General features: G+C 30.7%; 3 protein-coding genes across 6 annotated transcripts; 1 reads left to right on the top strand and 2 right to left on the bottom strand.

Moving 5' to 3' along the window:
- Positions 1-214: 214 nt before the first annotated feature.
- On the bottom strand, positions 215-8,853 carry LOC145975180 (thyrotropin-releasing hormone-degrading ectoenzyme-like). 4 transcript variants are annotated; one of them, XM_083105478.1, is made up of 15 exons: positions 8,592-8,853; positions 7,997-8,207; positions 6,961-7,299; positions 6,642-6,797; positions 6,177-6,485; positions 5,636-5,819; positions 4,906-5,334; positions 3,989-4,193; positions 3,429-3,682; positions 1,928-2,118; positions 1,554-1,718; positions 1,212-1,373; positions 954-1,026; positions 710-814; positions 215-380 (listed from the first exon to the last, which is right to left on the bottom strand). In XM_083105478.1, exons 1-15 carry the CDS (start codon positions 8,788-8,790, stop codon positions 312-314), a joined length of 3,051 nt encoding a protein of 1,016 aa, XP_082961604.1. In that variant the 5' UTR covers positions 8,791-8,853; the 3' UTR covers positions 215-311. The 4 variants fall into 4 exon arrangements, 3 of the variants coding, with proteins under 3 accessions (XP_082961604.1, XP_082961606.1, XP_082961605.1); XM_083105480.1 differs by having other exon boundaries at positions 7,997-8,110; positions 8,592-8,678; XM_083105479.1 differs by having other exon boundaries at positions 7,997-8,203; positions 8,592-8,671.
- Positions 8,854-12,089: 3,236 nt separating this feature from the next.
- Btn (buttonless) lies at positions 12,090-16,245 on the top strand. The gene is made up of 5 exons (XM_083104778.1): positions 12,090-12,152; positions 12,654-12,933; positions 13,492-13,793; positions 15,655-15,812; positions 15,891-16,245. Exons 2-5 carry the CDS (start codon positions 12,659-12,661, stop codon positions 15,978-15,980), a joined length of 825 nt encoding a protein of 274 aa, XP_082960904.1. The 5' UTR covers positions 12,090-12,152; positions 12,654-12,658; the 3' UTR covers positions 15,981-16,245.
- On the bottom strand, positions 15,828-17,399 carry LOC145974766 (MKI67 FHA domain-interacting nucleolar phosphoprotein-like). Its single transcript, XM_083104779.1, has 4 exons — positions 17,191-17,399; positions 16,720-16,929; positions 16,533-16,641; positions 15,828-16,452 (listed from the first exon to the last, which is right to left on the bottom strand). The coding sequence occupies exons 1-4, from the start codon at positions 17,287-17,289 to the stop codon at positions 16,208-16,210; spliced, it is 663 nt and encodes a 220-aa protein (XP_082960905.1). The 5' UTR covers positions 17,290-17,399; the 3' UTR covers positions 15,828-16,207.
- Between the last annotated feature and the right edge of the window lie 7,855 nt (positions 17,400-25,254).

The raw sequence follows: 25,254 nt of genomic DNA on the forward strand, positions 1-25,254 counted from the left end.
TTTATCTTTCGTATTTCAAGAAAAAGTCTAGCAACATGCAATTCCGTAAGAGCTTTTTGCATTTAATAATATTATAAAAATAGATATTCTTTATTTCATAATTATTATCATTAATAATAAAAAGTAGATATTTTCATTAATAATTTTCATTAATACGAGAGTGGAAATAGTTTCTTTTTTTGTATCTTGGCATTAACAATTCTGCACAATCAAATGTTTCATAAATTATTTATGATTGCTTTGTTGGTTTTTTATAATCGCATATACATATATATAGCTGACATTGATTCTGGCATGAATCTTTAACACAGTTAATTCTGCTTCCTGCAATTTTTCGTTTCATCGTGTCTCGTAGAAATTTCCTTCAATATCTTCAATGTCTGCAAGAGAATATATGTATTTAAGAATTAAATGTTAGCGCTTTGCAAGCAAACTTTCTGTTCCTTTTAAAACTGACAACATAAACAGTTGTGAAAGGATATGTTTTATCATGTGTGTATGCTTTCTTACTTCGTCATGTAAATTACGTAAATAAGTGATAAATACATCAGAATGCATTTAAATGTCATCAATTAATAGTAATAATCTTCATAATAATCGACGAAACAACGAAAATGAATTAAAAAACGGGAAGATTTTGAATCGAGTGAAATTTGACTGTCAGATATGGAACTTCGTTTCACTTTCTGAATAATCAGAGACCCGTTACCTCATTTTTTTCTTTTTCGTACCACGCGACATTGGTTCGAGCTCTATTAATAACCCGTCCGATCACAGTGTCGTATTTCTCGCTCTTGCCTCTTAGTTGTCGTAGCTGGGAAAGAAAAAACGCCATAGTTACATAATAATTCGGCACTTTTCATACCCACGAGATATGCATATCCGTTTGCGGGGAACGCTATCATTCACTTTCCGATCCTCATTAAGTTTCACCACTCGTGCAATTTTCTTACCCATTCTACGTCCTCTTCTTGACGAATACGTTTCGCAAAGGTATGCAATGTATTGATCAGAGCAACATTCGCGCTGGAATTAAAATAATGAAAATATTTTATTAACGAGTTGTAATTTGAATATATAAAAATTGAATATATAAAATGTATAGAAAAATTAATATTTTAAGAAATAAAAGTTTACAATCGTTGCTTCTTTGATAAAAGTTTGAAACAGATGACATTATCATGCGTGTTTTTAAATTTTTTTTAACTTACTAATTATTATGTTTCTCTGTTGCATTCGCATTAAACTTATCCCAATGTTCAATTAGGAATTCCATTGCAACGTGATACCCATATGGATTTAACACCACGGATGTTAGAGCCTTTTCTGCAAGTTGAGGCGTATTCTTTTGTGAAAATATCATAGTCAAATATCTGAAAGTATTTATGCTAACATAATTTATGATTCGCAAGAATTATATATTAAATCTCTTGTATATATTATATCTTGTAATTAACTAGGATAATTTTTATGTAAAAATCCAATAATTTTATATAATAATCGTGTGAAGGATTTTAATGTGTGAATAATTTTATTTTGTATATGTAACTTACTTTTTCAACAGATTCGGATTAACGTGACACCCTAATGCAAAGACAAGGCTTTCCTTTTCGTATACAGCTGATTCGTTATATCTCTTCAAGAATGCTAGCCATTGTTCATCCATGGCAACTTTCATAAATGTACAATACGTCCAGCTACGAAATTTCTCTGGAACACTAATTCAATGGTGATTTTTCTTCCATCATAATAGTGTTTATTATTAAAATATGTTTATATTCTTATCATATATTTAAGACTGAATTCTGATTATTATTTAATCTTAATGTATCACGTCGATAACAAACAAATAAATTGCAAAAACAACGAGTTATATCCGATATTAAATATAGGGTCAATATTTGCAATTGCAACTCTAACTACTTACGAATTTGACGATTCGTTTTGTAGCATTTTGTTTGCGAAATTGAGAGCTGTCATTAAACATGCCCGATGACCTACCAAACATGCCGATTTCATTACATTGACCTCGAATTCTGTCCACAACAAAGGATCCTTATGGACTAACGACGGTGCCATTTTGCTGTACACCTTGTCTATGAATTTGCACATCACGAACTGGAAGAAACCGATTAAATTTGTGCTTTCTGTTTAGACAGAAAAATTTCAATGTAAAGTAAACAAACTTTTAAAAATAAAAATAATTACATTAATATTTTAAAAAATGTTAATTATATTAATATTTTTGAAGCTAAAATATATTATTGAGAATGACCAAGATGCAATTGATAATTATTACATTCTAAATATTGTAACTAAAATTATACCCGCGTAAACATAAAAAGATTAATTATTTTGTAATTTAAAAATAATTTAAGCAATTTAAAAAAAAATTTTGTTTTGGATATAAGTTTGAAGCTATGTTTTCTCTTTCCTTCTCCCTTCATTCTTTGTATATTGCAGGGTTTTATTTTCTTTATAAAAGAAAAAGAAACCACAAACTGCTGCTACAGTTTAAGCGAATATCACTCTCTCGTTTCAAGATTCCGTTTCACTTTTTTGCAAAACATCAAAATGTTCTTGTGAAATTGCGAGAAGGAAGGCAAAGTAATCGCGGCAGCGATATTTATCGCAACATTATGGAGATCTGCAGTTGATTCGCGCAAGGAGTAAGAGAGTAATTCCATTTATTCAGAATTTACGAGCCATAAACCGGGTGGATTAAAACGCGAAGATACGCCGCGGCGTATTTATTTAATTTGGCACGTTAGGCTTACGGACACGGAGTGTCCAAAGAAATCGCGCGCGGGCCCGCCTCTTTACTTGCAGTGAGACCTTCCTCTCGTATATTTTTGCAATAATGGCTTCTGTGAAAAGGAAACTGTTACGGCAACATTGGTCGGCGCGAGTGCTTAATTAAATGTTACGTGCCTCGTATTTCGGTGCAAATAATGATTGAGTCCTCCGACCTAATTGAGAATGTCGAATCGTAACGATGGCCGATGGGCCGATGATCGCTTATATCTGTCTCAGGGATAATCATACGCTTTATAATGCCATACTTAAGCCTTAACTGCGCGTAATAACGACATAAGACAGAACTGCATAGTGAACAATTTAGATCGCGCGAGGCGGCATCGATTTTATCTCGCATATCTTATCGCGCGCCGCAGCCGTATAAATTAATAATAAAACAAAATGTGTGCTCAAATTTTTTCCTTGCCATTTATGATCGTGGAAAAATTGGCAAATGAGCTGCAAACGAAGCGAAAATATCGCGAAAATTGGCGGTTCCGTTTATTTATAGATGTATCGTGTGTTTTGTTGTCGCGGAAAAACCATTGTTAATAATTAAGAAAGTTTGTTTTTATTATATGGATATTGAGTACACAAACATTGAGTGCGACATTGATGATCTCAGATATTACCTCGAATATGCTCGAGTCCCAAAGACGGCTTTGGATGGTAGTCAATAAAGGCATCGCGGGTGTCCACAACATTTCTCCGCTTTCCGTTTCCAGTTTCTCAAGAATACTCCACATGATTCTTTTATTGAGCAGTCCAGCATTAACCATCGCAGACGAGTCGGTCAGCACTTGCACTTTTGCTACTTTCGGCAAAGCTCGGAAGGATTTCGTTAACAATTTCCAATTCTCTATATCGTAATTGACACGATACAAAGCTATAAAATATAAGGACGATAAACTATTAACAGAAATCTTGAATAATTTGAAAGTAATAAAATTTAAAAAATATTGCGTTATAATCTGTGAACGATTAATCCCTGGACACTTAAATGAATAGCACTGTTTTTAATTTAAGTTTCTAATATTTGCAAAAACTGGAACATTTTATGTGTGAAATAAATATGTATGTAAATTTATCAAGTGACTCGGGTATTTTCAAACTGATTAATATTGTCGGTGAAAATATCGCTCTGGATATTATCTTCTTAATTGAACGGTGGATGTTACGACGAGAGTATTACCCGTTTGATTGATATTGAACAGAATCCACTGATTGTTGAAAGTCGCCTGGCTAAGAGCAGTGTCGTTAATTTTCATGCGTTTCTTGACCATCCATGCCTTCGGCAAGGTATTACCAAATTGCTGTTCATTTTCGGTTGTCCACGTCAACGGGATGTGCCATAACTCTTTGCTGGTACTATTTAGGCCATAATGATAAAATCGATTCTGAAATACAAACATCGCATAATTGAGCAATTTTTATCGACTGCAGATATTTCACGGTTGTGTTTTACATCTATTTATCTATTATAATGATGGAGATTATAAGTTACAATATTTTCCTGAAAAAGTTATCTATAATGCTTATAAAGCATTATGATTAATTTTAAATGTTTAAGTTATATACATTAAATTATACATATATAATGAAAAAAAGATAAATGATAAATGAAAGAAATGATTAATATTGACTATGCAGACAAATTAATATAAAAATTATTAGTTTATCCACAATTATATTTTTAAATTACAATTTCATTTGCAATTTAACTTTTGATCAAAAAATATTTGAAATAAATGATATTTTAATACCAAATGAAATTCATAATCAACAAAAATTCAATGATCAATTAATTCAAAATATTGAAAGGTCGTGACTAAGTATGTAACTCGATCAAATTTTCGGTAAAAAAAAATCGAATTTCAGATTAATCTCGGAGGATCTGCCGAGAGATTAAAATATACACAGAAGCATCCTATATAATTTATTCGTAAAGCCACATAACGTCATTTTTGTCTCATTTCATTGAAGGAATAACGATGATTAATATCGTCGTAAACACATTCCATCGATAAATAATTTGTCGTCGACGATACAAGGAAGAGAGATGAAGAAACACGCTTGTGTAGATCGATCTGCGATAAACATGGGGCGCACCTGCGTAAACTCGATCGCACCGGTTTCACGATTCTGTCGGACGTGCAAGACAGGGAAGCCTGCCTGATACGTCCAAGTTCGCATAATGTCCTTCATGCGGAGCCCTGAGGAAGCCGGTAGCCCGTTCGCTCCATCGATCTCAGCCTGAAAAGCGCTCCAGAGATCCGTTTGATTAGCGCTGCGATAGTGGTATGTATGTATGTAGCGGCGCACAGCCGACAGAAAGATCCGTTCACCCAGAAAATGATAGATCATGTGCGCCATGCAATTACCCTTGACGTACGACGTTAAATCGAAGACATCAGCGAGCGAGCTCAGTTCGCTCAAATCAATATGCAATGGGTGTGCCGTTTCATCGGCGTCGCTGTCAAACATGTCGCGGCATTCGATCAGGAAGTTGGTCTGCAAATCCCAAGATGCAGGCTCGAGCTGAAAGATCAAGGGGGATAATCGCAAGGTAATCATTGAATAAATACTACAACGCCATGATTGCGCAATTATAAAAATTAATAATTACTTCTCGTAAACCATTAAAACGCGATAAATATAATGAAGCTATTGTGAAAAATTATTAGCGAATAAGTGAAAAATAGCAATCACATCAAATTACTAGAAGTCTGACAAAAAAGTTATTACGTGAAAAATACTCGTAATTATGATTGTGAATTTGGAAAGGAGGCGAAGAAAACGTTAGCATCAATTTAAAAAAATTTATTTAAGTATATTTTACCACGCTTAATGCCAAGTATCCGAAAAATGAGGAGAATCCTTCTTTCAACCATACGTCATCCCACCATTTCGGTGTTACAAGATTACCGAACCATTGATGGGCGACTTCGTGCGCTGCGATGCTAGCAAATTCTTTTTTAACGTCAGCGATACCGTCAGTTTCTTTTATGAGGATGGAATCTTCTCTAAAAATATCAATGTAGCAATATCAATAGCTCCAAAGCTATATTTAAAATTTTGTTAATTAATATGTTGTTATAATATTACACATAAAATTAATATTTAATAAATATTAATATAAATATAATAATATAATTAATAATATAAATATAATAAATATTATTAATAATAAATTTAATAAATATTAATATAAATATAATTAATATAAAATAATTAATATAAATATATTATAAAATTAATATTTAATAAATATATTTTATAAATATGTAACAATTTTTTTGAAGAAAAAGTCGAATCACGTTTGAGGCGAAATATCTTAGGTAATATACCTCTTATAAAAAAACTATTGCAAGTTTGTTTACCGAAATGTTATAAGGCCCCAATTTTCCATCGCGGAATAAGCAAAGCTGGGAACCACAATCGCATCCAGCTTGTCCAATTCGTAATAAAATTTGGTAAAATTCTGAATTAAACGAAGCAATTTTGGTATTAAATTGCCGATATATTTCGTATTATTTGCGACATCTTTTCTCAAAAATATCGTATGCGACGGTCGATCGGTGACGGCAACTTCGTAACTCACGAAATCGGTGACCATGAAGGCGACCAAGTAAGTGGACATTGGTAACGTCTTCTCATAATGGTCCCAAACATATCCTGGCATATCACGGCTGAAGAGAAGAAACTGAATTAAATTGGAATATTATATATATAATCAATCTTTGTGTGTAATTAAACGCGAATACATTATATATGTAAGTCTTTGCAGCAGTTCGATGTGCGATTAACGATGCGATATGTTATAAAATTGAATGGATCTCTTTTACATTTCTTCGGTGACTTTTCTCATTGAATTCGAGTGCGATCGCATGTTGGATTTTCTGGCGATTGAAATGCGAAATGGCGTCTTGATCCACGGCTCGTCGAAGCATGGATAGGCTGTACGAGCGTAGTCGGGAGAAAAATTCGACACTGCTATCCATCTAAAAAATAATATCACAAGATGATAAGATAAATATATATAATACATAAGCACAAATTGCACTAAATATTTTATTGTAAAACGAAGAAATTAATGTCGATATTGATAGATAATATTAAAGGTAACAAAGTAATATTTAATATCATCTTTGCGTCAATCACTACCTGGTTTCATTAGTATCACGGTCGATGTATGAACTCCTAAAAAATCCCATTGGTTCCTCATGTAATGGGATCGTATATTTTACATGCAAAACGTAAGTCTCTCCCGCTATTAGTAATTGCAAAAAATTCAAATCGATAAAATCCTTCTCATCCTTCACGATGTATTTGTTAATCAACTCCGATGAATTCGAGGAATATTTCTTCACGGTAATATTTTGTATGAGAAGTTTGCGGGCGTGAAAGCGTATGTGTTTGGTCGGAATCTTGGAATAAAATTGGATTTGTGCGATGCCAATCATCGTGAAATTTTTCTCCTCTAATATAGGCATTATTTTCAAGCTGCAACGTAAATTTTTCCAAAGAGAAGAAGATTACATTATGGAAGATCGAAAAACAAATGATATATTAATACATGTTGATTGTTTTAATTTAGATGTGCTACTTGCTGTAAACATAAATATTTATCTCCTCGCTTATGATTGGATTCTAACATTAATCTTAATCCGAACAAGCAAGGAGCAAAATAAAGTTATGCGCTGCAAATATTCTAATTTATGTCTGCAATATCAATCATTCAGATGATTGACACGCGGCGCAGACAGAAAACTCAAATGTCAGTCTATCATTAACTGCGACAAACTGTGTCATGTTAATTTTACATTGCATATTACTTGAATTCTATTCAGATTTAAAATTAGAGGAAACTTACTTCAATATCACATATGTTGCATAGGCATTTTCTTTTAACAAAAGCTAAAGAAATCTTTAATGGCGAATTCAATTAAATATACTTAATGCGCACTGGTTGGCACATTTAATTTGATATATTTGATTGAGAGAGAGAGAGAGAGAGAGAGAGAAAGAGAAAGAATAATACAGAAAACTGAGCGACTTATATTGATGTTAATATGCATTATAAAAACTGACAAAACGCTCAATTCAGAGATTGAAATAAATAAAAAAATAAAAGAATATCTCTTTTCTTTATTTCAAGTGCTTCAGTAGCAAGCAAAAAAAATATTCTGATTGTACTTACGTGTACTCCAACGGTAAAACTTGATCGGATAGCCTCTCCAAATAGGCCATTTTATGAGATTTTCCATCGATCGATCCCCTGTATTTACTATTCCGCCGATTTTCTATAATCGAACTAACGAACCAGTAAATGATCATTGAAGTAACGGCCACGCAGATGAATATCATTATCGCGATTCGCGTCCTCACGTGCCATCCATGACGCGATCTTCCTGAAGTATCATTCAGGAGATTTTATATATATTTATTTTTGTTTATAATAAAATAAAATAAGTTATACCAAAGTAATATATAATAGAATAATCAGTAATCAAAATGTGATAATTTATTTTTAATTCCTCGTATATAATATTTGTCAATATTACTTCAACACAATTAACTACATTTAAGAAAAGAATAATTATTTTATGTATTGCGTTTTTTTATTAATCAGAATAAACTGTATTCTTACAAAATTTTCTCACTATTTACAAAAGAATTATATATAAATTGTCTCATGTGTCTGAATGATTGGTTGATTCTTAAATATCCCAAATTATACATCGTATTTCTAATAACAATTTTTTGATAGGTTTTTCCCTACCCTGTGCTATTACCTTGTGTTTGGCGATCCTCCATACTTATCGGCGAACAGGTGCTACGCTCCCACAGGATCTGATGAACGGACGAACATTGCCGACGAGTAACTAACGGCAACTGCGTCCGAAAAGCGGGAAACATGTCAAGAGTTCGGCCAGATGTGCCCGCCAAAAATACACCAAGAGAAGCACTTAAACATTGAATATCATCATACATGTGTATTTTACAGTCAATTGCAATTCGTCCGAAACTCGCGAGAAATCGACGGACGTCGCTCTGTCGTGACAAGCGCACGTTTCGTTATGCAATGAGTCAAGAATACACACGGGCAACGTCGTCATCTTGCACTTGTAATTTATAAGCTTCCGGTAAAGAACCGAGGAAAGGTTGGGGTCATTTTAGCCATTAATCACCGTAAACAAAACAGACAGAATTGGCCGGAACCAGAAAAAATTCGGTGATTTGAAAATGTATATGAATATTGCAAAATTGGAGACAATATATTTCAATTAATTAGATATCTATAAAATTTAGCATATTTCAATTAATCGAATTGTTAAATCAAATCTGTTGCTATTTATACGTAATCTATCGCAGTAATCTTATAAACTGTGAAAATTCCTTGTCATGACAAGAACAACGCATGTGTGTTTTTTTAAATAATATCAATATATATATATATATATATATATAGGTATAAATTACAATTATACGTAAAAATTATGTGAAATTAAATTTAAAATTGAATTTTATTAAACTTAAATTTGTTTTTTAAAAAAATTTGGAAAAAATTATTAAATTCAACAAATTAATTCTCACTATTAATAATCCATAAGTGTATCGAAGTACGAATATTTATATTTAAAGTATATTTTTATTTTTCAAGAGGAAAAATTATGTGGTGCTAATTGTTAACAAGGAAAAAACTAATCGGCATCATGGAAAAGAATAATAAACTTCAAGACTTTCGAGGGGTAATATATTAGATTTCCGATTTAGTATGACTTTTTTAAAAATGAATAATTGTTGATTTTTAAAAATAAATGATTTGTTATCATCAATCATTTTTGCGTAAATCATCAACGAAGAGTTAAATCATTTAAATAGACCGCGATTGTGGATAATTGAAACAAACACGTGGGTATCTAATGTGCGCTTAATGTGCTGCGACTACTAGATACGTCTAGCTTTTGAGTTAGTTGCATGAGAATTCTCATTCGACTGTTAATGAGAAAGCCAGATACCTATTCCAAGACTGCGACAAGTATTCATTGTGGGATTTCGCTTTTTTTCATATTATGTCGCATGAAACTTGACTTCACGAAAAAAGGCTTGAATTTGTAAGATATTGTCCGATCTAAAATATATCTGTCATATGAAAGATAAAAAATTCGTGGGAAAAAGAGGATCCTATTTTTCAGGGAATCTTTCGAGCAATTTAATCATCGGCCGAACCTTCTATCAAGTGTAAATCCAAAAAGTAGTATTTAGCTCTTTCGTATCGATTTAAAAAATTATTTTACGTATCATCTATTTCAATGTTCTATAATATCAACGGAAAATATTGCGTTTCTAGACAACAAATATATATAATTTAATTCCTTGTGTTTTTTAAATAAACTAGAGCTTATAATTAATCCACGTTATAATTAATAGTAATATTATATAATATTAATAGTAATATAGTATTTAAATAATCTTTATCAATTCTGTCAAGACTTGATCATTTTCGTGGATTTCCAATTTTTATTGAATACGTACAGAGGATGTATGCGCTGAAAAAAACTAGCTACAAAGCGTGAAATGCGGAAAACGCGGGTTCGGTGTTTCCATCCACCGAGACTGCTTGGCACCGATACGCCGTTAGGAGAGTGTCTCGTTTCAGAAAATCCTGCTTCCTGTGCCGAGAGCTGAGTGCTTGACGAGATGGTGGGCCTCTTGCCGTCTCTTTCGGCACGCGTGTGACCATCATCCTGAAAGAGGAAGCCAAACAATGCCGATGACTAATGGAGACGCGTGAGAGGTCGACCCCTCGAAACACCGCGTCGGACCCCGACTCGTACTCTCGCTCTCGCCCTCCGTGTTTTCTTAGGTGGTTTCTCCTCCCTCCCCTTCCCTTGATTGACTTATACTCCTCATTGATGGAATGATGGCCTTCCTCAATGAAACGTTCGACGACGAATTCGTGAATGAATCGTTTCGAGGAAAAAAACAACTCGATTTCTTTCTTCTATATTCTATCTTTTTTACGTTCTATTTTGATTGATAAGAAAATCGTGTGCAATCGCACTCAAATTCTCAAGCCGCGCTTAATGTTAAACATGATTTTTCGTTTGATTTCAACAGTTAAACTTTTTACAAACATTTTAATAAAAAATAGGCATTTTCAACGTATGATGTTTAATTGCTTAAAATGATTTTAAATTGCTAAGTGAATTAATAGGCACATAATAAAAAAAATCTCAGGATGTCTGTTTTTACTTTAACATTGCAAGAAACTAAATTCTTTTAAATATGGACAAATTTCATTATGAACAAATTTCGTACGTAATAAATCAATTAAAATAACAATAATCAACACAATTCTTTTCAACTTCACACTTCCTCTGATCAACAATTATGAGAAAATCCAAACTATATAAGATTTATCTCTTTCACTGAATTTAATAAAATGTTTTAAATTTTAATTTTACTTTTAATTCTAATTTAATTTTACTTTTAATCAACATTTCGACAACCGAAGCGAATACTTCCTTCCTTTTTACTATAGCATGTCTTGCAATCGGAAGTTATCGTATTTCAAAATGGTGAAAATCGTCATCATATTTTAACGTCATATTTTAAATTATTATAGTGGTGTCAAATTTAATTCTAATTATTTGATCTGAACAATTATATTAATATAATTAAAAATATTGATATTGATTGATGGTACAAATTTTAATTCAGTTTAATTTATTCCATTTCAATCACTCATTAATGAAATTGACTTAAAAATTTTATGAAAGAAAATATTTAAAATGTATATTTTAAAATTTATTTAAATTTTTATAGAACATGTTGTAAGAATTCAGAGTATGAAGATTCCTAATTATTTTTAACATATTTTGATTTTAATTAAAATTCTACACTTATGAAAATATTATATTATTATGAAAATATTAAAAATTTGGCGGCTCTCAAATAAAATAAGTCGTAAAAACATCCCACGCGTGCATCGTCTAAAATTCTCTTGACTTTCAGCGAATGGTGTACAAGAAGAAAAAATTCGACAAAACCGCCTTCGCGTGTCATCAATTAAATTCTTTCGCGAACGCGGATTAGTCACTTTGACTATGAGAAACGATTCACTCGGGGATTGGCCAAAAAGCCAAAAGTAAACGTGGAAGAAGCTTCCAGAGCTTATATGAAAGACCCTACTCCTACGATTCCAATAGTATTCTCCATGATATTACGGCGAGTCTTAGGACGATGCTGTCACATGTGCTCGTTTGACATTTCTCAGTAGGCGCTAACACAATTCGCACCGAGCCGCGCACGGAGTGATTCTGTGGTGAAGCTGTGTTCTTCCGATTTGTGTAATTTTCTTAAACAAATTAATTATATACGGTGTTTCCCAATTGTTGTGCATGTTTAATATTACACACATCAAGTTTTTGACACATCTTTGAAATTTTATGCGACTTTATTGAAGGATATAAAGGAAAAAGAGAGGAAAAAGTAAGAGCAAGAAGACCAAAAACAATATCATTAAAAATCATAAAGCTTATAGAAATGCTTCATAATGTCCGAGTGAGAAACATGCTTTCCAATTAAATATAAGTAATTAAAAATTTACTTTTTTTTATACTTTTTCTCTTCCTTTTTCTTTCTTCTGAGATAAAATTATATGAAGTAAATAGAAGATCAAGGATATATGTGAATAATTATATTGTAAAAGAATCGCGAATTTTGTTTAAGTACATTTTTGCTAATTTCTATATATTATCATATATTTGCGAAGAAATTTCGTATATACACAGGTGGCATTAACATACGTGCCGAAAAACTGTCGAAATCTTTATTTGTCTCATTGCTAGTCGTGATGTCGTGGTCGAAAAACACGATTACGAACAGCCGTCGGATATCCGACAATTTTGAATTACCACCGACACCGCCAACGCCGTCGTGTCTTCACTTGGAAGGACAGAACCCCAGATCAGCGACAGATTGCGAGATGACACCTTGGTGTCATAGATGGTCCTGGAGCAATTCCTGTAGCGGATTTGACATTGCGACCGACGAAATCGCCCGTCTACACTCGTCACCATATATCGCGAATTTTCTTCAAAGCACCGACTCCAATCAAAATTATCGCAGGTATAGATAAAGCTCTAGATTTTGCGTAAAAAGATTAAAAGATGTATAAAATATGATTAATGGCACTTGACATTTTTATCAATATTAGAGAGAGTATTCTTTTATTTGAGCCAAATAAGAAATTTTAAAAGTACAAAAACATCTCTCTTTTATTATTTTATAATATTATGAAATAATATTTTAATATTATTTCTATGTTTATTTTATCATGTATTTTGTATTCTAGAAAGAATATTCGTCCAAAAATTATTTCTGCTTTTATAAAATATACATTATTCGTATGCGATTTTCAAAAATATATCTTTGGTTAAAATGATTTCAATTATATTGATTTCAATTATAATAAAAATTATTACAAGAAAAAGAATATTTTCAAAATTTTTCAAAATTACTCTAATTTACCGCATATTTAAAACAAGGAACGCCATAATAGCATGAAATTATCATTACCATATACATCCTATATAATTTAATATAATTGCATATTTTACTATAAAATGTGTAAAATTATATTTATTATAATGTGTAAAATGATTAATTAATATTTAATTTTTGAAGGTGGGAGCAATATTTCCAGCAAGATATCACAGATTGTCATACGATAATCGATCCGACGAGTGAGAAGGAAGATGTGACATCTTCGAACGAATCCAAAGATTTATTATACGAAAATCAAGATGTGATGGCCTCGACAAATACAGAAACGATGTTTCGCACTTGGGAAATGCCTCATTTGCAAAATACGATTATAAATTATGAGGATAAAAACAAGTATCAATTTTGGCAAGATTCGCAACACAATCAAAGTTGTGCGAATTCATTCTTCGGAGAAAATACACCTCCGCACCATCGAGAACAAGGTAACATATTTTTACTATCAATTTTAATTATATATACACACATTCTAAATTATATCTTTTATAAAAGAAGAATTAATTTTTTTAAGTTGTATTAAAAATTACATAAAAAAATTAATAATTACTCAAAAATTATCATATTTTGAGGAATGATTCTTATGCCATTTTTAATTCAATATCAACATACTTATTTAAATAGTTATTAAATAGAACTTTTAATAGTGCTGTGCACAGCTGTGTGTGTAGTAAATTAGTTTAAAACATTTCGGATCATATAGCTTCGACGGATTTCCGATCTAAATCGTTGACAGTACAATTGGAAGGTTTATGTCTTTAGTGTCGCCAATGCGGCCATAACGGGCCCAGTGCAATCTAAATATTTATCAAATGTTTAATGTATCTCGAGCTGGTATACATCTTGCGTAATAAACGTCGTAGTGTGTCTCTCCCCATACTATATTATACTGACTTTTATAATGTGAATTTCTATTTCTCTTTACACTCTGCTTAACTTGATGAGCAGCAAATGAATCTTTCAAACTGAAAATTTTTTATCGTTTTCTGACATCATTGAATTGAATAAAAAAAAAAAAATAATTTCTCACAATCAAAATTTAAAAAAATAATCAAATATATCCTTTCCCATATTATAGATCAGCATTTCAATTAACTTCATTAAATATTAAACATTTAACTAAGAAAGGAAATCATAATCAACGATAGAAATCTAAATTAGCGTCCAATTATTAAAATTAGAATGTAATTTTAACTAAATTCCTATGCTTGCTTCTTTATCTCAAATATCATAAATTAGAATTATACATATGTGAAGAGTGAAACTTTGTGTGAAATAGTATTTCTTCTTTTCACTTGTCCATTTGAAGCGATTAATTTCAAAAACCGGTAAAAGTCTTCAATTTATATATCTTTATTTATCAAAAGTCATGGAGTTTGTATAAACTGCTCGCATCGAAATACAACTCGCAAAAATGACGCACTTTAACGTCCTTGTCTGATGTATCGCTTTACTCTCGTAACTGGTCCATAGTGACCATCGATGCTGGCCACGGATTATACGAGAGATCTCGCAATTGACGTCAGCTAGCAATTAGAGCCGAGATAGCGGCACGGAAGCAAAGTTAAGGGCCTCGAGAAAGAAAGAGAGAGAGGAAAAAGTCTCTCATCTCTCTCTCTCTGTTTCTCGGTGGCCACGTGTCGTTGTGCGGAAGAAGCCGCGCTTCTCCAGCAAAAGCGGGTTTCGCAAGCTACGAGCGGGTGTAATCACGCACTGACGCATCATACGCGCGGCTATTTTCATCTCGGCGATAAAAAGTCGCCGCAAAATCTTGCCGCGGAAAACTGCGCGGCAAGAGGACGAGATGCAGCGAGATCGGGCCGGGTAATGAGCGTTATGTCACCGTCCAGGAAGAAACTGGACCGATCTCTTAACGCGCTTTAGAGAGGATTCGCGTCTAAATCGGAATCATCTATAAACACATGATTTTTGTTAGTTCTTTTCCGAATCGACATAAGTTTGTTTCCTGCTAATTGTAATTTATTATGAATTCTTTTGCTTTATTATATTATTATAAATTCATAATTTTTAATTCTCAAATTTAATATAAATATGTAGAATTTTTCTCTAAATTTAATTCAAAATTATTTTCTTTATATTTATCTATATTTTACATATGCTCTTAAAAGCATATGATATATTCGAGTACATTTATCGAGGAGATGATAAAAGCAAAAAAATCTTACTAATTAAATTGACGCTAGAAATCGATCTTAAAAAATATTTAAATTACAAATACCATGTAAATTCCAATAGTTTGTTAATTTTTCGATTATTTGATGATTGCAGAAACAACGAAAAGGGCAAGCGAGAAGCCGCGGAAGGAGAGAACCGCATTTACAAAGCAACAAGTTCGGCATCTCGAATGCGAGTTTGCGCACAGTAATTATTTAACACGTTTGCGTCGCTATGAGATTGCTGTAGCGCTGGATTTGACGGAACGTCAGGTATATTATAAAAGATTTAATGAAAACAAACTAAAATTCCTATATATTCATTTATCTCGTTCAATCATATTTTTATAGGTGAAAGTGTGGTTTCAGAATAGACGTATGAAGTGGAAGCGAACAAAAGGAAGCACGACGAATGTACAGGAAACCACTACTGTATCGTGATATATTTTTCAAATGTATCGATAATTTAGTATACAACACTTAGATGTAATTGTACATAATGATTAGATATCATTTATAGAAATATTACAAATTTAATGTTTATTGTTACAAGTATAATAGAGACTTGTATTTACCTTATAAATTTTTATTATTCTTCCAATACATAAATGATGTACCACATATTTTTTTACAGTAATATAAAATCAAGTTATAACTTTCATTATTTGTTATAACTTTGGTACATCAACAGGTTGAAATTTTATAGTAATTCCTTTCTCTTGTAGCTTACCTTCTAATGTAGAAAGTTTATTAAGCGATTTTTCAATGTAGCTTTTATAATTTTCGGTACTTTGAACACGGTTTTTACATAGGACCATCTTTCTCCTATTTTTCAATTTAGGATATGTATTTTCTGTCCAATTTAATCCCATGAAAAATCCAAAGTGCTGTTTCTCAGGTGGAATATATGTAGCTACAAAACACATATGTCATATGAATATAAAGAAAAGCAATCAAAATTAATATATTAATATAATTTAAAAATTTAAATACCTTTCAATAATCGCCCACACATGAGATAATTATTCATACTTTCTGCTGCAACCTTAGCAACTTCTGGGTAAAGGAATTCTACATAACCATATCCACGACTTTTCCCAGTCTGCGAATAAAGTTTTTAAAAATAAACAGAGTCAAATTCTCATTCTCATAAAATAATTTACAACTCATTTATGCATACTCTCTTGGATCGTGCCACTCGTATTCGTGTTACTTTTCCAAACTGTTTGAAATAATCTTTCATTTGCTCTTCATAAAATCCATGAGGTATGTGTCCTACATAAACTATCCCTTTACGTCTCCTTTTCACTTTAAATTGTTTAGATTTAGATTTACATTTTGTTAAACTTGTTTTCTTTTTCTTAGCAGCTTTAGCTTCTGCTTTCTTTTTCTGGAAAGAGTATTCATACTAATAAATGTAACACATATAGCGTGTAGTAAATACAATAATAAATATTAAAATAATTATGCATAAAGTATAAAATAATAATAAATAATAATAAATAATCAATAATAATAAATAATAATATAAATCAACAATAAATACACGATAAAATGGTCTGATAAATATAAAATTAGAAAATGTCTGATAAATATAAAATTAGAAAATGTGAAACACATTCCACATTGTCCACTAGAATTTATATCTAACCTTCAAAATATGTTGCACATTTTTAACAGCTCTTTCGAGATTATCGCCTGCTTTTGGCCTCGATATTTTCCGCATCGTATCGTCTTTTTTTACTTTCATGTTTCTCTCTCAAGATGCACGAGATTTATTTAAAAGCACAGGGATCAATTTCACTACTGCTTACCCTATATTAGCGAACGAAGAAAGGTTATAGAAAGAGAGGACATAGATTTTAAGCATAAGAGCGACAAATCTCTTCAAGTTCTCCGACAGAGGACTCCACAATCTCTCCCGTTCTTTTTTTACCCAATCGGTATCACTACAAATATATATCAGAGAGAAGACTGTCTCAATCTTCTTAATTAGCAGTAAACTGATCTTTGATATTTATTAATCATTTTTTTAATTATTTAAAAATTTAATTATTAATACATGTATAGAATTTGTCAAATTAATCACTGAGTCTTCTGAAGTTTTTATAATTAAGACTCGAAAAATATAGATATTGCAAAATATCTTAAGTCTTTTCCTTTATATAAAATATAAAGAATTCATATGTTCCATTTTAATATAGCTAACATTATTTTTATATATTTTTATTATAATTTTCATACCAACATAATATTTTTATGCTTAATATAATATTTTTATACATAATATTTTTATGCTAAATACATATTACAAAATATATGACAAAATATAATACAAATTTAATATAAAATATAATTCGAAATTTAATACAAAATAATTTATTACAGGGAATAATTTATTACACGAAAATGTTCAAAATATACGTATAATATAAAATTTACTAAAAATTTTTACATAGTCCAGACGAGACTGATCAGCGAAGATTAATTACGCGACATTTATTATTAATAATAGATATGCAATAATAGAATTTAATAAGTTTTATATAACGTAAATAATCGTGATCAAAAGAGTCATTAATAAAATTATTGATCGTTTCTTCGATTGTAAAAGAAAGTATTTGCATTACTGGCGCATTTTGTATAGATTATCGAAGGAAATATTTAAAATGAAAAGATAGAATAAACTTCGAAATCAACAATTAAATTACTAAATAAATCGCGATTTAAAATTCGCGAGAAAACGCGACGAATAAATAAATCGACAATAATCGGAATATTCGATTGCGAGATACGCATAATTTTTATAATATGATAATAATCGAAACCATCAATAGACACGCGTGCGATAATTATTATCACACAAATGATGACAGACGAAGATATTTTGGCAAACATTTGTGATCCGTATTGTTTATGAACATAAAATTCACTGTCCGATTTATTTGCGATTAATACGCGACTTTATACGGATTTCACGATTGAGAATAAAATACATATCCTATTTCGCGCATGATTAGCTGAATAAGATGAAATGAGCTCCATAAGCTTTAAAATATAATTAAAAATAGCGTTATGGTCACGTTTAATAGAAAATAACGGAACGAATGATTTTCAAAGTCCCTCTAATAATCGATGTAATTGTAGAGTTTAATAAGATTTAAATAATGTAAAGAATCACGTTTAAAACAGTCATTAATAAAGTTATCGATCGTCTTTTAAATTATAGAAGAAAATATTTGCACTACCAGCATTTTGCACGAACTATCAAAAACAATATTCGAAGACGTGGAAAGATAAACAAAGCTTCAATGTATAAATCAACGATTAAATTATAAGATAAATCGCGATTTAAAATTCCCGAGAAAACGCGACGAATAAATAAATCGATAATATTCGGAATATCCGATTGTGATATGTATACCTTTTATAATATAATAATCGAAGCGCCTCAATAAACATTATAATCGCGCGCGATATAATTATCACATAAATGCGAAGATATTTTGACAGACAATTTGATGACTGTAATATTTACGAATACAGTACTCACTGTCCGAGTCAATTGCGAATCTTTATAAGATAAATCGCGACTCGAATTCACGAGAAAACGCGACGAATAAATAAGTCGATAATATGCGGAATATTTGATCGCGATACGTATAATTTTTATAATATAATAATCTAAGCTCTCAATAGACACATGCGCGATATAATTATTATCACGTAAATATAGAAAATCGAAAATATTTCGACAAACATTTAAGGTCTAATGTAATGTTTGTGAATATGCAATTCACCGACCGATTTACTTGCGAATTTTTATAAGATAAATCGCGATTTAAAATTCGCGATAAAACGCGACGAATAAATAAATCGATAATATTCAGAATATTCAATCGCAGATATGCGAGTGACATACCGATAATCCGATAAAAAGAGAAGCGATCTTAAAAATGGAGAACGATTAACATCTTGTTTCTACATCAGATTTCGCAAGATCAATCTGCGAAGAAAAGTTAAGTGATCCATTGAACGTCGGGAACTTCACTGTAGGAGGGAACGAATCCTGGATCTTCCAGACTATTCCCGATAGCAATGATTTCAGTAATAAATCAACGACAATTATCTCTCGTCATTATTTTTAATTCACGAAATTGATATGAACATCAGAAAACATGTTCTTCCATTATTAAGAAATATATTTCTTTATTGAAAATTAAATGGATATAACGACCTTTTTTATTGAAGTGTGATTACGAACGATTATATTTATAAATAATAAAATACATGCATTATTGCAGTATGTGTTAAATGTGCGAACACATATAATTTGGGGTACCGTTCGCGCGCGCGAGACGAATCGAACCCGATAGCAGCAAGATTTAAAAAATTTCAATTCAAACAGTGTGCAAAATAAAATAAATCAAATAATTTTAAACAATTAATTCTGGATTAATTCTCTAGATTCTTATTCTTATAACGTTTAAATTAATAATTTCTTTTCTTTTAATCAATATCTTACTGATATAGGAGTACCCATTCGATTTGTCTCGAAATTTTTAAGTATTCGCACATTTTATGTAACATTCATGTATAATTTCGCTTATATATAATATATAACATTATTAAAAATTATAAAAATATTTTGGATACGTGAATTTGTGCATATATTTTATTATACATATATATAAAATGGTTTATACCTAAAAACTAATATTTCAAAATGGCGATGGATGTCCAATACCTGCAAATAGTTTCTTAAAAGAAACTAAAAATTAATGTTAATATCCCCAGCACCTAGAAATAATTTTTCAAAAGAGACAAATTATATTAATTAAAAATATATTCGTTCGTAAGCATTTTTATCAAAAAATTTATACAAATTAATTACAATATGAAATTACTTGAAAAATTAAAATTTATACACAACGCTATATCCATATTTAATCTACTATTAAATCTTTCTGGCATTATATATATAGACAATAATAATACCAATCCTAATAATGATAGAACATTTTTAACGAAGAAAAGAAAAGATACATTTCTCTCATCTAAATATATATTATTTAATTTAATTCGACGTTAAAGAAACGTATCGTCGTTGAATTACTACCGAAATCATTGCTTTCGGAAATTGCCAGGAAAACCTGGGATTAGTTCCTTCAATCTTACAATAAAAATTCCCAATTTTCAACAGGGCACCGAACTAGACGTCGCGAATGGATCTCACAAAAACCGGTGAGAAATAATTCTCCATGATGAAAATCGTTTCGACTCCTCGGCGGTACGAGCTACGCAACTTTCATTAATGTTTATTTAACGGAAAGCACAATGATAACTCTTTTATTAAAACGACAATCTCGTCTAAGAACGCGAAAAAGAACGCGAGAAAAACACGGTGTTTTCGCAACGGTAATTTATTAATTTATTTATGAATATTTTCCGATACGAAAAAAAAAATTCGTAAATACAAATATAATTGAAAAAACAAATTATTAAATTCATAATAATTAACTCGCGATTCTATAATATCGAAGGTGATCGTTAAATTTTGTGAAGCTAATATTTAATCGTTGACTTATCACATCGAATCTTCACTCTCTTATTCGACATTTCTTTATATTTAATTAGCAATATTTAGGAATATTATCTGACGAGAGGGACAGCGATAAAATTCTTCTGTTAAAATGATAATCTTGTATAAGGACGCGAAGAGAACGCGGAAAGAACACGGTATTTTCGCAATCATAATTTAATAATTTATTTTAAGAATATTCAGTTACGCGCGATATGGAATTCATAAATAAATAAAGCTAACGGAAAGCATATCATAAAATTTATAATAATTGACTCGCGATTCTGCAACGAAGGCGTCCGTCAAATTTTATAATGCTTATATTTAATCATTAATTTAGCATCGAATTTTTATGTATTATATAAAAATTTTCCGAATTTATTAATGACTCTTTGACTTGAAAATACAAACAGTTACTCTTTTATGATTATTCCAAAAATATATACTACAGAAATAAATACTTTAATTTAATGAATTACTATTATGTTAATTACTATTATGTAATCATTATACGTATACTTTCGATAATTTTTCGTGTAATTTACATAAGAATTTACAATCGTAAATACAATTTCATATAATATAATTATAGTCATAATTGTATTGTATTTTACAATTAAAATATTAATGTTAGATTATAATTAAAAAACAATTATAACTATTTATAATTTACAATTTACAATTTATAAATTTATGATGCTATCAATATCAAATAATAATATTCCATTTATTCAAATATTTAATAACATCGATATAATAATTTGATATTGATAGCATTAACATTTGGATTTAATATTATATTTGATTTAATACACATATATCTTTAAGTTTTAAAATAAAATATAACATGTTAAGATTTCTTAAACGTTAATAATTATGCAATTTCTTTAATATTTCTGAAGATAATTTTGATAATTTAAATTTCACTTTTAAAACATTTTTATTTTTAAAACATGTTATATTTATTTTTACAACGTTTTTAAAAATAAATTCAACTTAATGAAAATAATTTTAATTTACCCCTAGGATTATTGGAATATTAAAAGAAAGAATGAATCTTGCTTAATAGCCCTAACAACCCTACTATTAAAGGATTCTAATAATTTTAATAGCTCTAACAATCCTACTATTACAGAATTCTAATGATCTTAAGAGCCCTAACAACCCTAATATTAATAGAAAAATTCTAATGATTTTACTTAATAGCCTTAACAACCCTACTTCCTGATTAACTAAAATTATTCGAGATTTGAGGAACCTATCTCTAATCATCACCTCACCTAATCATGTATATATCTTAGTCACGTGCTCTAACTGCGTGCCCTAACCGCGTACCCTAACCGTACTCTTCAGGCCAGTTGAACCTACCTTTCGTTGATCCTGGCCACTTTCTTTCTCGATCTCTAATCAGAGATCGAAGAAGGAGATAATTACTCCTTCTTTTGCCAGATAATTACCGGCAAAAGAGCGTGAAATATTTACGCTCATTTAGTAACGATCGTTCGTTAAATATTGAATATAACTTTATTTTAACTGAAATAAAGCCAAATTACTACAAATTTCTATAAATTATATTTTATAATAAAATATAAAATTAATGTGTGTATTTATCATATTACAAATTATTTAATTAATTAATTATTTGGCTTTATATTAAGTTAAAGTAAAGTTTAAAAACAATATCTACAAACAAATTCTACGATGGATGAGCTATGAGCAATTAGAAGCTAAGTGCGTATTATAAGAGTAAATTAGCATAAAAAATTGATAAAATTGATAATTGTTAATGCGTGTCCTTTATTTAATAAATTAGACAAAATCTTTACAAAAAAATCTTTTCTTGATCTCTTTTTTTTAAATTAATATTTCAATATATTTTCGCAATAGATGTAAAGCATAAGTTCGAAAGAAATTATTAAAATTATTTAATTTAATTTATTTAATTTAATCCATCCTGGCTCATCCATTTTAAGGCAACGGATTTATCTACAATCTACTATCTACATCTATATCTACATCTGCAATCTCTACGAATCCGTTACCTTAAAGTTAAATAAAAGTTTTTCTCACTCACCGGCACTGATGCGCAACAGCGGAGTTGTTGTTATCGAAGCTAGTTGTCTGTAACATACAAATATAAAATTCATTTATAATAATGCTCACAAAATGCAATTAATATTTAAAAAAATTTTTATCGCGCGGAATTTTATATCCGATGTGTAAAATAATAAGCAGATAAAACACGTATGGAAAAGTTTTATAAATTGTTGAAACTGTTTTTTAAATAGAAAATTTTATATGACTTTTATAAAAATCTTTCTCTTTAATTCATTTAAATAATAAGATCGAATTGTTGTTCGTTTATAACAAGTTAACGATTTATAACAATTAAAATATAAATAATAGATATTCACCATCAGGTTGCTCCGCCGATGTAAGATGCCTCTCCCAGGCCTCCTCCACCTCTCATGTTGTTGGCGCGCGATAACGACACTCCCGCACTCGCGAGCGATATTTTTATATCGCTATTTCCGCTATTTTACGCGCGATACTGAACGGCACTCCCGCACTATTTCGGTACGATAAAAAATTTTCTATTTGATCGCGCGATGTATATACTTAATATGTATATACTTTCAACGACACTCCCGGTTTCGGTACGAGCGAAAATCCCATTTCACTTACGAGAATCAGCTTCGAGTCAATAGGTCGGGAATGCAACGATACAACGAGCAAGGACTAAGCCCAAATCGGAAAGAAGACAAAACGATTGACGGAAATAGAGGAAAATGAAGTTCACCGACTCTTTTTCGCGCATAATTATCGTATCTCGTATCGAACCTGGACCCGCTAAGCACGATTTCAGGTGCTCCGCCCGGACAAATTATGCCTCCCGCGGTTGCTATATGCTACACCAGGCTAGTAGACGGCAAAAGAAGAGGATACCCACATTTTTTAAACGCTTACATTCAGCAATTTAGAAAATGGGGAGGCAACCCCTTTTACCGAGCGAAAATCGTGCCTAGGGGAATCCACTCGACTCCTCGACAGAGTTAACACACGCAGTGCGTGTGGCTGTAGACGAGCAAAGAGAAGGGACCCATTGACGACCATTCCGAGCAATCGATCGAGTTCTAACTAATTCGGGCCGAATCACTTGACGAAGCACGAAGCAAGAGTGTACGTTGCATAGCAATGTATGCAAACTCGAAACATCCCAGTTAGTTGGCATCGGAAGTAGAGACTCGTGACAATAAATGAAATTGGGATTTTATATGAAAAAGTCCAAAAGTTTCGCGAAAACGCGACGACGCGAGAATACTACAACGCGAAAACGCGGTAACGAAGCGCTTGCCGTCCGCGGCACGTTGACGGCACCGACGACGCGAAAGGGTACTTAGCTTCCCATTCAGACACCTTAAGATTTATCATAAAAAAATTTAAGATAAACCTCAAGGCACCATCCAAGTACTAAGCCCTCCCACCGCGACAAGGTGTACCCCATGGGAGAGTTATATTATATATAATTTTATATATAATATAATACATAATTTGAAATTTATTTTGTAATACAGTACATAAATTTAAATTCGCAAATATAAACGATAAATAAAAATATAAAAGATAAAAGAAAATCTATTATATAAAGCAATGTTCAAAATAATTGATTTTAAAACTAATTATTGCGCGCAATTAATTTTTACTTTTAAATAGATATATTTTAATGTTATAAATTGCGTAATTACAAAATAATTTATATTTCTTATAGATATAAACTTTTAAAAATATAAATAAAAAAATTTCTATATTTTTATAAATGAAATATTTAAATAAATATATTAATATGAAATGTTTTATAAAATATAAGAAGTATCTAAAAATATTAATTAATAAAAAATTTTATAAATGTTTTAATTATTTTAAAATAAAATGGAATATTTTTTATAAGTACATGTATTATATATGTTAAAATTTAAAATCACTATTAAATCACTATCAAAGAAATAAAACGAAACGAGAAATACGTATATTTTGAATATATATATTATTGATAAATAATTTATATATTATTGCGTCCGCGGAACGCGGTATATATCGAACGCGATATATATCGAACGCGCGCGACACTATCGG

Source organism: Camponotus vicinus, unplaced genomic scaffold (genome assembly GCF_025532165.1).
Source record: "Camponotus vicinus isolate PSW18456_S1 unplaced genomic scaffold, iyCamVici1.0 SCAF_7, whole genome shotgun sequence".
In the NCBI taxonomy this organism is placed as follows: Eukaryota; Metazoa; Arthropoda; class Insecta; order Hymenoptera; family Formicidae; genus Camponotus; species Camponotus vicinus.